This window comes from Oncorhynchus clarkii, chromosome 22 (assembly GCF_045791955.1).
Source record: "Oncorhynchus clarkii lewisi isolate Uvic-CL-2024 chromosome 22, UVic_Ocla_1.0, whole genome shotgun sequence".
Lineage (NCBI taxonomy): Eukaryota > Metazoa > Chordata > Actinopteri > Salmoniformes > Salmonidae > Oncorhynchus > Oncorhynchus clarkii.
The window spans coordinates 29,403,482-29,419,653 of NC_092168.1; the positions used below are offsets into that span (position 1 = coordinate 29,403,482).

The following is a 16,172-nucleotide window of genomic DNA, read 5'->3' on the forward strand; positions in this document are numbered from 1 at the left end:
ACAGCTCCCTGTTTCATCTATTGCTGCTCATTGGACCCTATGATCACTCGGCTACACACCTGATGCCTGCTGGACTGTTCATTAACACTGTATTTCATTTTGTTTATCTGTCTGCCCCAGCCTCGAACTCAGGCCCTGTGTGTAGCTAATTGACCCTCTCTGCCCATTCATCACCATGTACCCGTTGTTGTTGTCTTAGCTGTTTACCCGTTGTTGTTTTACCTGTTGTCGTCTTAGTTCTCCCAATCAACACCTGTGATTGCTCTATACCTCTCTCTAATGTCAATGTGCCTTGTATACTGTTGTGTAGGGGCACTCTAATTGTTTTATTTGACTGCGGAGGCCCTAGTCCCGCTCAACATACCTCAGATAGCTCCTTTGCCCCACCCCCCACACATGCGGAGACCGCACCTAGCTTAATTGGCGCCTCCAGAGATGCAACCTCACTCATCGTCACTCAATGCCTAGGTTTACCCCCACTATACTCGCACCCTACCGTGCCCGTGTCTGTACATTATGCCCTGAATCTATCCTACCACGCCCAGAAATCTGCTCCTTTTATTCTCTGTTCCGAACACACTAGATGACCAGTTCTTATAGCTTTTAGCCGTACCCTCATCCTACTCCTCCTCTGTTCCTGTGGTGATGTAGAGGTTAACCCAGGCCCTGCATGTGCCCAGGTGCCATCATTTGTTGACTTCTGTAATTGTAAAAGCCTTGGGTTCATGCATGTTAACATCAGAAGCCTCCTCCCTGAGTTTGCTTTATTCACTGCTTTAGCACACTCCGCCAACCCTGATGTCCTAGCCGTGTCTGAATCCTGGCTTTGGAAGGCCACCAAAAACTTAGCTCCCAGCTGTTTCCTGGACACCATATGTGAATTGATTGACCCCCGTCTAATGTCAGAGTTTGTACTGTTAGGTGACCTAAACTGGGATATGCTTAACACCCCGTCCGTCCTACATTCTAAACTTCTAAACATTCTAAAGATGCCCTTAATCTCACACAAATTATCAATGAACCTACCAGGTACAACCCCAAATAAACATTGGCACCCTCATGGATATCATCCTGACCAACTTTCCCTCTAAATACGCCTCTGCTGTCTTCAACCAAGATCTCAGCGATCACTGCCTCATTGCCTGCGTCCATTATGGGTCCGCGGTCAAACAACCACCCCACATCACTGTCAAACGCTCCCTAAAACACTTCTGCGTGCAGGCCTTTCTAATCGACCTGGCCCGGGTATCCTGGAAGGATATTAATCCCGTCAGTAGAGGATGCCTGGTTGTTCTTTAAAAGTGCTTTCCTCACCATCTTAAATAAGCATGCACCTTTCAAAAAATGTAGAACTAAGAACAGCCCTTGGTTCACTCCAGACTTGACTGCCCTTGACCAGCACAAAAACATCCTGTGGCGCACTGCACTAGCATCGAATAGTCCCCACGATATGCAACTTTTTAGGGAAGTCAGGAACCAATATACACAGTCAGTTAGGAAAGCTAGCTTTTTCAAACAGAAATCTGCATACTGCGGCATTATTTCCAAAAAGTTGTGGGACACTGTAAAGTCCATGGAGAATAAGAGCACCTCCTCCCAGCTGCCCACTGCACTGATAGAGCTGCAAAATCTGGATTTCTACAAATCAGCTGGGCTAGACAATCTGGACCCTCTCTTCCTAAAATTATCCGCTGCCATTGTTGCAACCCCTATTACCAGTATGTTCAACCTCTCTTTCGTATCGTCTGAGATTCCTAAAGATTGGAAAGCGGCCGCGGTCATCCCCCTCTTCAAAGCGGGAGACACTTGACCCAAACTGTTGCAGACCTATATCCATCCTGCCCTGCCTTTCTAAAGTCTTCAAAAGCCAAGTGAACAAACAGATAACCGACCATTTCTAATCCCACCGTACCTTCTCCGCTATGCAATCCGGTATTCCGAGCTGGTCACGGGTGCACATCAGCCTCGCTCAAGGTCCTAAATAATATCATAACCACCGATAAAAGACAATACTGTGCAGCCGTCTTAATCGACCTGGCCAAGGCATTTAAATCTGTCAATCACCGTATTCGTATTAGTAGACTCAACAGCCTTGGTTTCTCGAATGACTACCTCGCCTGGTTCACCAACTACTTCTCAGATAGAGTTCAGTGTGTCAAATCGGAGGGCCTGTTCTCCGGACCTCTGGCAGTCTCTATGGAGGTGCCACAGGGTTCAATTCTCAGGCTGACTCTTTCCTCTGTATAAGTCAATTATGTCGCTCTTGCTGTGGGTGATTCTTTGATCCACCTCTACGCAGATGGCACCATTCTGTATACATCTGGCCCTTCTTAGAACACTGTGTTAACAAACCTCCAGACGAGCTTCAATGCCATACAACACTCCTTCTGTGGCGTCCAACTGCTCTTAAATGCAAGTATAACTAAATGCATGCTCTTCAACTAATCACTGCCCACACCCGCCCGCCCGACTAGCATCACTACTCTGGATGGTTCTGACTTAGAATATGTGGACAACTATAAATACCTAGGTGTCTGGCTTGACTGTAAACTCTCCTTCCAGATTCATATTAAGCATCTCCAATCCAAAATTACATCTAGAATCGTCTTCCTTTTTCGCAACAAAGCCTCCTTCACTCAAGCTGCCAAACATACCCTCGTAAAACTGACTATCCTACCAATACTTGACTTCGGCGATGTCATTTACAAAATAGCCTCCAACACTCTACTCAGCAAATTGGATGCAGTATATCACAGTGCCATCCGTTTTGTCACCAAAGCCCCATATACTTCCCACCATTGTGACCTGTATGCTCTCGTTGGCTGGTCCTTGCTACATATTCATCGCCAAACCCACTGGCTCCAGGTCATCTAAACTCATCAAAAAAAAGAATGTCTTCTCACTGTCAACTGCATTTATTTTCAGAAAACCTAACGTGTAAATATTTGTGTGAACAACAAGACTCAACAACTGAGACATAAACTAAACAAGTTCCACAGACATGTGATTAACATAAATGGAAAATGTTTCCCTGAACAAAGGGTGGTTCAAAATCAAAAGTAACAGTCAGTATCTGGTGTGGCCACCAGCTGCATTAAGTACCGCAGTTTATCTCCTCCTCAAGGACTGCACCAGATTTGCCAGTTCTTGCTGTGAGATGTTACCCCACTCTTCCTCCAAGGCACTTGCAAGTTCCCAAACATTTCTGCAGGGAATTGAGATCGGATTGAGATCCGGGCTCTTCGCTGGCCATGGCAGAACACTGACATTATTGTCTTGCATGAAATCACGCACAGAACCAGCAGTATGGCTGGTGGAATTGTCATGCTGGAGGGTCATGTCAAGATGAGCCTGCAGGAAGGGTACCACATGACGGAGGAGGATGTCACAGACCACCGCCACAGACCATGACGGATCCTCCACCTCCAGGGACCCTGGACATCTTTCTTTTGGTGTTTTTCAGAGTCAGTAGAAAGACCTATTTAGTGTCCTAAGTTTTCATAACTGTGACCTTCATTGCCTACTGTCTTAAGCTGTTAGTGTCTTATCGACCGTTCCACAGGTGCATGTTCATTAATTGTTTATGGTTCATTGAACAAGCATGGGAAACAGTGTTTAACCCTTTACAATGAAGATCTGTGAAGTTTTTTTGATTTTTACAAATTATCTTTGAAAGACAGGGCGTTTATTTTCTTGCTGAGTTTATACGTTTTTGCTAGGTAAAGCTCTGCCTTATCTCAGCTCACTGTTCACCATAGCAATGCCCACCCATAGCACGCGCTACAGCAGGTATATTTCACTGGTCATCCCCAAAGCCAACACCTCTTTGGCCGCCTTTCCTTCCAGTTCTCTGCTGCCAATGACTGGAACGAATTGCAAAAAATCACTGAAGTTGGAGACTTATATATCCCTCACTAACTTTAAGCATCAGTTGTCAGAGCAGCTTACCGATCTCTGCAGCTGTACACAGCCCATCTGTAAATAGCCCATCCAACCAACTACCTACCTCATCCCATATTTGTTTTTGTTTTTCTGCTCTTTTGCACCCCAGTATTTCTACTTGCACATCCTCATCTGCACATCTATCACTCCAGTGTTAATTGCTAAATTGTAATTACTTCGCCACTATGGCCTATTTATTGCCTTACCTCCTTACTTAATTTGCACACACAGTATACAGATTTTTCCATTGTGTTATTGACTGTACATTTGTTTATCCCATGTGTAACTCTGTGTTATTGTTTGTGTCGCACTGCTTTGCTTTATCTTGACCAGGTTGCAGTTGTAAATGAGAACTTGTTCTCAACTGGCCTACCTGGTTAAATAAAGGTGAAAATAAAATAAATACAAATCTTGTCTCTTACTCATCTCGTATCCACTCTTCTTCCTCCTCTTCTCTTCTTTCCTCCTCTTCTCTCCTCTCTTCTCCCCTCCTCTTCTCCCCCTCTCCTCTCCTCCTCTATCTCTGCTGTGATTTCTTCTCTGTCAATGTCCAGGCCTCAGACCTCACAGCAGGATCCCAACCTGGCAACCCACAGATATCCAGCACTTTGATAGTCCCTCTGATCTGGCAATCTGGATATGGTTGGGCTTGCCTCTATGGAGAAACCATGGTCACTCACAAACACACACACACACACACACACAGACACACACAGACACACACACACACTCAGGCTTGTGTACTCCCACACTGACCCCTCCTCTCTCAGTAATGAGTGCTCTGATTGCTTTGCCCTCTGTCTAAATCCAATCAGCATCATTTAAACCTTCTTAATGTCAAAGTTGTGGACAATGGAGAACTTTCACTTTTCAGGCAAGACCCCTGTCTATTTCTAAAGACTGCAATCACTGTCCCCCTCTCTGTCCTCCTTTCTGTCCCTCCTCTCTTTTCCTCAAAACTGTCTAACCTAGCCCCTGATTCTCTCTTCTCCTCTCCTATTCTTAGCTCGCCTCTGAACTAAGCCATCCTGTTGGACTAAATATACCACACACATACCTCTGTGTGTCTGTCTATGTGTCTGTGTCTGTCTGTATGTGTGTGTGTCTGTATGTGTGTCTGTGTGTATTTGTGTTGATATGATTATTACATGTGAAATGGCTCATGGAGGGGGCTGTAACCTCCCTCTCTTACTCTCTGTTTCTCTCGCTCTTTTATGTAGTTATCAGGCTGGTGCCAGCACTAACTCACCTCTTCTGTCTCTATCACTTTCTCTCTCTCCCCCATCCTCCTCTCCCAGCCTGCCTAGGGGCATGGCAGCCACAGCTACACCCTCTGTGTCTGTTAATAGTCTACTTAATTATCTAATCACCACTATAGATCAAACGTACCTCTCTCTGTCCCTGTCTCTCCCCCTCTCGCTCCTGTAGATCTGTAGACTAGATGTTAATTACTTCCTGTTCCTCCAGCATGATAAAGCTAATGAAGTTGACTGGCTGGAGTGTGAACCTGTGATCCTCTCCAGTGTGTGTGTGTGTGTGTGTGTGTGTGTGTGTGTGTGTGTGTGTGTGTGTGTGTGTGTGTGTGTGTGTGTGAGTGAGAGGATGGGCTCTTCTAGAGAGCGGTGTCTAAGTGTGTGGTGAGAGTGAGTGTATGAGGAGCAGTGATCAATCAAACACACACCCAAACACATCCAAAGTCACACAAACACATTCCAAGTCACACACACGCAGAAACACATTCCAAGTCACACACAAACAAATTCCAAGTGTACACAAACACACATAAACACCCAAACACATTCCAAGTCTCTCACACACACACACACACGCAAACACATTTAAAAGTCACACACACCCAAACACATTCCATGTTGCACATGACTGCTCTGGTGAAAGTGCAAATAGAAATGTGTTGATCCAAGTTTCTCAGAGAAAATGTTCTCCAACAACAGCACTAGATACAACCCTCCGTTTGGTTTAGAAGTTCATCTCTCTGGACAAGGTGAACTCCTTCAGTTGTAGCATCTGGTGTTCCTTGTTGTAAAGGACAACGTGTCATTGTGTCTCCCAGGTGTCAGTGGTACATCAAATCCAAGATGAGCTCAGACGACAAGAGGAGGACCAACTATCAGAACGGACATGGTAGGACTTCTGTTTCTACTCTCCTTCTCTACTCGTCTTTCTCTCTGCCTCTCTCTTTCTGACTCACATCACTTCACACCCAATTTGACCAATTCAGGTGAACAGACGCATTTCATTTGATTATTTCAGCCTCCTGTGAGTGTTTTGTTGAAAGATAAATGGCTAAACTGTGGCGAGACTTAAAGCTTAAAAATAAAATTCCCACAGTAACACTGTACCATATTGAGCTTCTCTGTCCATTTCATGCTAAAGAGAACTATCCTGGAAAGAAACACTGTGTGGACAATTTGCATACAATCAATTCTAACCATGTCTGCCATTCTCAAGCCTCCATTAGTTTAGATGTAAATGTGGATGAAGTGTGTCCCTAACCCCTGGCCGTAGCAGACTTTGAGAGATTGGTAACACCCTCTCTCAGTTTTACAACACAGACAGAGGGGGAGAGGGAGGGGAGGGATGTCAGTAGGAGTGATACATTGCCAACTTTAAACAAATCCACAGAACAAAACGTTCTGAAACACCCCCACCTCCCTCGCTCCCTCCCTCCTTCGCTCTCTCCATCTCTCTCCCCCTCCATCCTCTCCTGCTCGCTTCCTCTTCAGAATCCATTTCAAGTCATCTGTGTCTTACCTTTTGGCTGAATCTAGTTATAGCTCTGCCTCTCCTCTACCTCTCTCTGTGTTTCTCTCTGTCTGTCTTTTTCCCCACATCAACTGTGTTTTATCTCTGAGATGAGGGGGAGAAAGGAACAGAGGGAAATGACTCAGAAGGAGATAGGATATAGGAAGGGGGCAGATAGAGGAACAGACAGACAGCAAGATGAGTTCTGAGAGAGAGAGTCCAGCTGACAGGGCCTCTTACTGCCCTGTGTCCCCTCTCTCTTTCTGTCAACAGATAGGCTTGACTCCATACAGACTGTCTCTGTGTTTCAGAGCTATACTTGTCCTCATCAGTGGAGGACAGAGAGGACACTCTCTCTTCTCATCCTCCTTCTCTCCTCTCTCCTCCTCTTTCTCTCTGTTCTTTCCTGTTTATTCCTCCTCTCTCTCCACTGATATCTTGACTTATCGCTCCGACCTTCAGAGTTGTGTTTCATCCAGAAGTGGATGTTTGAGGTTGATTGTGTCTTCAGGCTAATGCTGGAGCTCTGTTTTGCATGACCATTGATTGTTCTGTTTGGAGATGGAGACTAGAGGTTATTAACAAAGACAAGGCATAAAACAGCAGGTAGCAAAGTTACCAAAGGCAGAACCCAGTCTCTCCTCTCTTCTTCTCAGCCCTCCCGTACCCAGGGGTAAAGACCTATGTAGATCCGGACACCTATGAGGATCCTACTCAGGCTGTCCATGAGTTTGCCAAAGAGATTGACCCAACCCGGATCCGCATAGAAAGAGTCATCGGAGCAGGTGGGCACTCTATCCTCAATTATCCATTCAATTCGTCAAGCTTCATTGGCATGGAAAGAACAAGGTAAATTATGGCAACAATATATATATATTCAGTACTCATTACAGAAGCTCCTTTAGATTTGCACAGTATGCTATATATACAGTGCCTTGCGAAAGTATTCGGTCCCCTTGAACTTTGCGACCTTTTGCCACATTTCAGGCTTCAAACATAAAGATATAAAACTGTATTTTTTTGTGAAGAATCAACAACAAGTGGGACACAATCATGAAGTGGAACGACATTTATTGGATAATTCAAACTTTTTTAACAAATCAAAAACTGAAAAATTGGGCGTGCAAAATTATTCAGCCCTTTTAAGTTAATACTTTGTAGCGCCACCTTTTGCTGCGATTACAGCTGTAAGTCGCTTGGGGTATGTCTCTATCAGTTTTGCACATCGAGAGACTGACATTTTTTCCCATTCCTCCTTGCAAAACAGCTCGAGCTCAGTGAGGTTGGATGGAGAGCATTTGTGAACAGCAGTTTTCAGTTCTTTCCACAGATTCTCGATTGGATTCAGGTCTGGACTTTGACTTGGCCATTCTAACACCTGGATATGTTTATTTTTGAACCATTCCATTGTAGATTTTGCTTTATGTTTTGGATCATTGTCTTGTTGGAAGACAAATCTCCGTCCCAGTCTCAGGTCTTTTGCAGACTCCATCAGGTTTTCTTCCAGAATGGTCCTGTATTTGGCTCCATCCATCTTCCCATCAATTTTAACCATCTTCCCTGTCCCTGCTGAAGAAAAGCAGGCCCAAACCATGATGCTGCCACCACCATGTTTGACAGTGGGGATGGTGTGTTCAGCTGTGTTGCTTTTACGCCAAACATAACGTTTTGCATTGTTGCCAAAAAGTTCAATTTTGGTTTCATCTCACCAGAGCACCTTCTTCCACATGTTTGGTGTGTCTCCCAGGTGGCTTGTGGCAAACTTTAAACAACACTTTTTATGGATATCTTTAAGAAATGGCTTTCTTCTTGCCACTTTTCCATAAAGGCCAGATTTGTGCAATATACGACTGATTGTTGTCCTATGGACAGAGTCTCCCACCTCAGCTGTAGATATCTGCAGTTCATCCAGAGTGATCATGGGCCTCTTGGCTGCATCTCTGATCAGTCTTCTCCTTGTATGAGCTGAAAGTTTAGAGGGACGGCCAGGTCTTGGTAGATTTGCAGTGGTCTGATACTCCTTCCATTTCAATATTATCGCTTGCACAGTGCTCCTTGGGATGTTTAAAGCTTGGGAAATCTGTTTGTATCCAAATCCGGCTTTAAACTTCTTCACAACAGTATCTCGGACCTGCCTGGTGTGTTCCTTGTTCTTCATGATGCTCTCTGCGCTTTTGACGGACCTCTGAGACTATCACAGTGCAGGTGCATTTATACGGAGACTTGATTACACACAGGTGGATTGTATTTATCATCATTAGTCATTTAGGTCAACATTGGATCATTCAGAGATCCTCACTGAACTTCTGGAGAGAGTTTGCTGCACTGAAAGTAAAGGGGCTGAATAATTTTGCACGCCCAATTTTTCAGTTTTTGATTTGTTAAAAAAGTTTGAAATATCCAATAAATGTCGTTCCACTTCATGATTGTGTCCCACTTGTTGTTGATTCTTCACAAAAAAAAACAGTTTTATATATTTATGTTTGAAGCCTGAAATGTGGCAAAAGGTCGCAAAGTTCAAGGGGGCCGAATACTTTCGCAAGGCACTGTATATACCGTAGTGGATGTGAGAAGATCTGGCATCTGGGTGTAATATGCCATAATGAGCCATATGAAGCAATCTGTTTTCATTTTAAAGAACGGAAGTTAATTATATCTTCTATACAGTGGGGGGCCTGTGCTTCCCCTCCCAGCACTTGATTTAAGACTACATTCTCTCTGCTCAGTATAACAATCTAACACACACACACACACACACACACACACAGTGGGGGATATGAAAGTTGTTAGAGCTTTAGAGAGCAGAGGAGAGACTATGGATTGATTGTAGGCTGATAGTTCAGAAGGAGCAAAGAGACATTTTAGAGAGTTGAATAATTCAGAGTTAAACGTGTTGTGGAGTTGTCTCTGTACTGCAACACTGCCCTCCAGTGGTTTGATATGGTGTGTGTGTGTGTGTGTGTGTGTGTGTGTGTGTGTGTGTGTGTGTGTGTGTGTGTGTGTGTGTGTGTGTGTGTGTATTCCAGGTGAGTTCGGGGAGGTGTGTAGCGGTCGTCTGCGGACACTGGGGAAGAGGGAAATCGCTGTGGCGATAAAGACGCTGAAAGGCGGCTACGTGGAGCGCCAGAGGCGGGACTTCCTCCGAGAGGCCAGCATCATGGGACAGTTCGATGACCCCAACATCATTAGGCTGGACGGCGTGGTCACCAGAAGTAAGGAGGATCATGGGAATTGCACACACAGAAAGTGTGTGTTTATGTGGGACAGCTGCCTCTAACACCGTTAATGAGTCATTACAACCAGCCATTCCACATAGCTGCATATGCCACACACACACAAGCACACGCTACAGCACAATGTGTAGCAGCCATTCCACGCTCGTCTAGTCCACTGTTCTGTAGAGACACCTGTGTACGCCACACTGTCACTTTCTCCATCGTTCTTTCCCTCTGATCTCTCTCTTCACTGTCAGACACTCTTCTCCCTCTCTCTATCCCTTTCTCTCTCCTTCTCTCTCTGTCTCCTTCAGTCTGTCTCCATATGTTGTTTCCCCTTCTCCACTCCAGAGTCTAATTAAAGGAGAGGTATCAGGGTGTGACTATCTTACCTGAACAGAAACACCAGGTAATGCTCCTCACTCACCACTACTTTATACTCTCAGTAGTTCCTCTGGATTGGCTTCTGCAGATACAGAGAGATGGAGAGAAGAAGAAAGAGAGGTAGAGAGGAGATAGGAAGAGAGAGGTAGAGAGAAGATAGGAAGAGAGAGGTAGAGAGAAGATAGGAAGAGAGAGGTAGAGAGGAGATAGGAAGAGAGAGGTAGAGAGGAGATAGGTAGAGAGGAGATAGGAAGAGATAGGTAGAGAGGAGATAGGAAGAGAGAGGTAGAGAGGAGATAGGAAGAGAGAGGTAGAGAGGAGATAGGAAGAGAGGTAGAGAGGAGATAGGAAGAGAGAGGTAGAGAGGAGATACGAAGAGAGAGGTAGAGAGGAGATACGAAGAGAGAGGAAGACAGAGGTAGTAGAGAGGAGAGAAAAAGAGAAGCTAGACAGAAGACGTAGAGAGAGAGAGAGGTCATGATCAGATGAGCTCCTGCATTTTTCAGAATGTTCTAAAAAAAGATAGATTTAGAGTTAGATAAACTTGGATTTTTTTGTCAGGAACATATACAGGATGCTACCCTCTACAACATAACCTTCACTCAAAACTCAAAATCTACAACCTGATTTTGGACGGAATTACAGAATCACCTGGAAGGCTTACAACTACCAAAGATTATTATTCCAACGCGATACAGCAAATGCTCTGGAAAACAACAGAAACCTGAAAACACCATCCAACCTGGAACTGAGTGAGTAATGTTTAGTCTTAAGCTATGTTTTATTTCCAAAAGCCAAGAAGAAGAATACGTTACATTACTTTATAAGGACTGAATGCTAAATCAAGGCTGCCAAGCTTGATACAACAATTAGCACTGACGTGTCAAGTGAGAGGTGTCAAAGCCTTTTAGCCCAACAATGGCAGGAGAGTCGCACAGTCTACTCCAACCAAACGGAGAGGCCTTAGAAGCTGCCTCCTGCTGTTCAGAGGTAATTCAAATACAGTACCCTGTGTATGTAAAGAATGATAAGGCAAGAAAAGATCACAAAATTAAGTTCCTTATGGAAAATCAAGAGACACTTTTTGCTGACTATTATAAAAATGGGAACATCAGCAATCTCATCTTCCACACAAACCGTCCCCTGGCATGGCACGGTGCTATATTAGCACACTACTCCTCTGTTTCACCTAATCAAAGAATTAGCCCAACAGGAGAAGCTCTCCTTTGAGAAAGATACCCCCACCCCGAGCGGGTCAGACCAGACCTCTTCAATACATAACCCAACAGATGAGAAACCCCAAGCAGAAAGTCAACCTCCCAGCACAGAGTACTACCCCCTCATTGAAGGATACATTCCCCCAGCTGGAGGTAAGACAGGTGGAGCTGAAACAGCAGGGGTTTACACTCCAGTCAGCACAGACCCAGACAACAGTCCAGCACAATAACACCCCCTTAACCAGACCCGGAGAGATGGAGGTGGAGAGAGACCTATCTGCACTCTGGACTGTGGTGAGACAACTTCAACAATAGTAAAAGCAAGAGCAGGAGAATAGCAGAGCACTAGAGGAGAGGATCAGACTGCTGGAGGAGAGGGTGAGGGGGATGGCGTGTGACAGAGAACAACCCACTAGAGATGTGGCCACCCCCGCAGAGAAGCCAGCAGAACAGCCCACCTCAGCTCCCGACAAAATTCTCGACAGCACAGCAGAACAGTCCACTGCAGACCCTGACCATAGTGTAGACATCACAGCAGAACAGACAAATGAAGAACCCCAAGCCCATGGGCATCTCACCCCCTCCCCCCTGTCATCCACCCTGATAGCCTTCCTGACAACCCCCCCACTGAGGACATACACAAGACACAGATTGTTCTCCTTATGGACTCAAATGGGAAATATATACAAGAAAAAAACTTTTACCCAAACACAGTGTGTCTAAACTCTGGTGTCCAAACACCCAGCGCGCCCTAGATCTTCTGTCTGAGGACCAACTAGGTTCACCTAGCCACATAATAATACACACAGGCACAAACGACCTGAGAACACAGCAGGAAAGGGTGGCCACAGGACTGAACGGAATGATTGAAAAAGCTTCTTCTACTTACCCCGATGCACAAGTGGTTTTCTCCACCCTGCTACCATGAAAAGACTTCCACCCTGCTACAATACAGCGGGTAAACGCAATTATTTCCCATGACTGTGCCTCAAACCAAATGTTTTCCTGGCGCACCACACCACCCTGGACTTGAACAGCCTCTATGACCAGGTCCACCTCTACAAGGCAGCAGTGCCCACCTTTGCCCGGACTCTAAAGGACATCGCTCTCAAACGCAGCCCCCACACTTCACACAGGAAGTGACAGATCAGATCAATAGACACCCCGCCCAGAACAGCGAGACTCTCCCAGACCTGCTGGGACCCCCACCCCCACCAGACCTACACATAGAGGACACACTCCAGGAGGACCTACATCCAGACCACAACACCACCAGCCACATACACACCCCCACCCCAACCAGTCAACACCCCCCCAAGTCAACCATGCACACACCCCATTTAGGCCCTCTCAGAACGGACCTATGCCCCTCCTGCCCACCCCATGCACCCCACCCCCGCAAAGAGGGCCTCAACATGGAAGTCACACATACGCCCAGGCCATGAGCGGGCAAACAGGCCCAACCCCCACTCTTACACTAGCCCAAGCCAATGGCATGTACCAGATGATCAGCAGGATCTGCTCACACTTATTGGGCTGAGGCCTAACCACACAACCAACAACATTGGACACTTTATGGAACACAAAGCCTTCACTATCTCATCCTGGAATATCCAAGGCCTGAGGTCATCTGCCTTTGGCCTAAAGAGCAGGAACCTGGACTTCATCAAAGAAATCGGAAATACAGACATTGTCATCCAACAAGAAACATGGTATAAAGGAGACGGACCCACTGGTTGCCCTCTAGGTTACAGAGAGCTGGTAGTCCCATCCACCAAACTACCAGGTGTGAAACAGGGAAGGGACTCAAGGGGTATGCTAATTTGGTATAGAGCAGACCTAACAAACTCCATTAAATTAATCAAAACAGGAACATTTTACATTTATCTAGAAATGCAAAAGGAAATGATCTTAACAGAGAAAAATGTCCTCCGATGTGTTACCTATACCCCCCCCCACTAGAATCCCCATACTTTAATGAAAACAGCTTCTCCATCCTGGAGGGGGAAATCAATCATTTCCAGGCCCAGGGACACGTACTAGTCTGTGGTGACCTAAATGCCAGAACAGGACAAGAACCTGACACCCTCAGCACACAGGGGGACAAACACCTACCTGGAGGTGACAGCGTTCCCTACCCCATATGCCATCCTAGGCACAACTATGACAACATAACCATCAGAAACAGGTCACAACTCCTGCAGCTCTGTCACACGCTGGGTATGTACATAGTCAATGGTAGGCTTCGAGGGGACTCCTATGGTAGGTACACCTAAAGCTCTGTCACACACTGGGTATGTACATAGTCAATGGTAGGCTTCGAGGGGACTCCTATGGTAGGTACACCTATAGCTTGGCAGTAGTACTGTAGACTATTTTATCACTGACCTCAACCCTGAGTCTCTCAGAGCGTTCACAGTCAGCCCACTGACACCCCTATCAGACCACAGCAAAATCACAGTCTACTTGAGCAGAGCAATACTCAATCATGAGGCATCAAAGCCGAAGGAACTGCACAATATTAAGAAATGCTATAGACGGAAGGAATGTAGTTTGGAAACCTACCAAAAAACAATTAGTCTTTATTCTTTTGGAACTTCTGTGAGTGTAATGTTTACTGTTCATTTTTATTGTTTATTTCACTTTTGTATATTATCTACTTCACTTGCTTTGGCAATGTTAACATGTGTTTCCCATGGCAATAAAGCCCCTTGAATTGAATTGAGAGATGAAGAGAGAGAGGTAGAGATAGAGAGAGGTTTACATGGAGAACTCAGGCCTGGTCCTCTCTGAAGCTCAGAGCTGATATAGAGAGAAGTGTAATCTGGTCAGCACCATGGACAGACAGCCTCTGATCACTGCTCTCTGTTGCCAGCCCAGCCAGCTGCTCTATATCTTCAGCCCCCATTCACCACTGCTTCACTCTCTCTCTCTCTCTCTCTCTGCCTGGCTGGCTGACTTACTGACTGCCTCACAGAGCCCCCATTCAGGTCTGGCCTGGCTAGCTGAAGAAATCACTGGCCTTATGTGTGAGCCAGATACTGAGTGTCCTGACCTGCCCCCTACCTCTCTCACTATAGCCGAGCAGCAGGCCAGGATTGTCAGCGCCAACGTTATTTCACTTCACGGAAACTGATCCATGTCTTGAAGAATTCATCAAATAGCCATTACTTAACTGAAACTCAGTCCTCCAAAAAATGTGATACAATTGAAATAGTAAATTTTACAGGAAACCCAAGTAATCATGACGACGACCCCTGACTGAGGCCTGCTTCTAATTCAGCCGTGGCAGGGTCACATTTTTCAACCTTCCGTCCTGTTTCTTTTCGCATCTCGGATTGTATATTCTGATATCATAGCCTCACAGTGGGCCTGTCCTTACTGCCAGACTGTTGAGCCAATTACCCCAATTAACAGGATACTGTGAGGAGTAAACAGAATGTCACTTTAGCGAAGCCAAACGTGCGATCGACAGAACCAATCAGCTGTAGTCTGTGTGAATCAGGAGCTGTGAAATGTCTGATGAGTTTGAACAGTGGGGTTTCCTTTAGTGTTCCCTTTCATTCATTACCATGGAGCCATGGCACTCATTCTGTGTCAATGGATGGACAACACAACAGACAAGAAACATAACATAAATCAATGGGCTCTGAAACAGTGAAAAATGTTGGTTGATTAAATGTGTAGTTTTCTGGATCACTGTATGATTTGGCTGTATGTTTTCTAATGAAAGACCTGTCTTTAATGCATATTATTATAATATATTAAGCTGTCCAGAGCTGTCTTTAATGCATATTATTATAATATATTAAGCTGTCCAGACCTGTCTTTAATGCATATTGTTATAATATATTAAGCTGTCCAGACCTGTCTTTAATGCATATTATTATAATATATTAAGCTGTCCAGAGCTGTCTTTAATGCATATTATTATAATATATTAAGCTGTCCAGACCTGTCTTTAATGCATATTATAATAATATATTAAGCTGTCCAGAGCTGTCTTTAATGCATATTATTATAATATATTAATCTGTCCAGACCTGTCTTTAATGCATATTATTATAATATATTAAGCTGTCCAGACTTGTCTTTAATGCATATTGTTATAATATATTAAGCTGTCCAGACCTGTCTTTAATGCATATTGTTATAATATATTAAGCTGTCCAGACCTGTCTTTAATGCATATTATTATAATATATTAAGCTGTCCAGACCTGTCTTTAATGCATATTATTATAATATATTAAGCTGTCCAGACCTGTCTTTAATGCATATTGTTATAATATATTAAGCTGTCCAGACCTGTCTTTAATGCATATTATTATAATATATTAAGCTGTCCAGACCTGTCTTTAATGCATATTATTATAATATATTAAGCTGTCCAGACCTGTCTTTAATGCATATTGTTATAATATATTAAGCTGTCCAGACCTGTCTTTAATGCATATTATAATAATATATTAAGCTGTCCAGACCTGTCTTTAATGCATATTGTTATAATATATTAAGCTGTCCAGACCTGTCTTTAATGCATATTATTATAATATATTAAGCTGTCCAGACCTGTCTTTAATGCATATTATAATAATATATTAAGCTGTCCAGACCTGTCTTTAATGCATATTATTATAATATATTAAGCT

At 44.5% G+C, this 16,172-nt stretch overlaps 1 protein-coding gene across 1 annotated transcript in view; it reads left to right on the forward strand.

Annotated features, from left to right (window-relative positions):
* The window catches only part of LOC139380743 (ephrin type-A receptor 6-like), a 193,992-nt gene that overhangs the window by 168,437 nt on the left and 9,383 nt on the right, over nt 1–16,172 (forward strand). The window contains exons 11-13 of the mRNA XM_071123725.1: nt 6,014–6,084; nt 7,362–7,490; nt 9,732–9,917. Coding sequence (XP_070979826.1) covers nt 6,014–6,084; nt 7,362–7,490; nt 9,732–9,917 — 386 coding nt within the window. The remainder of the gene's footprint in view (nt 1–6,013; nt 6,085–7,361; nt 7,491–9,731; nt 9,918–16,172) is intronic.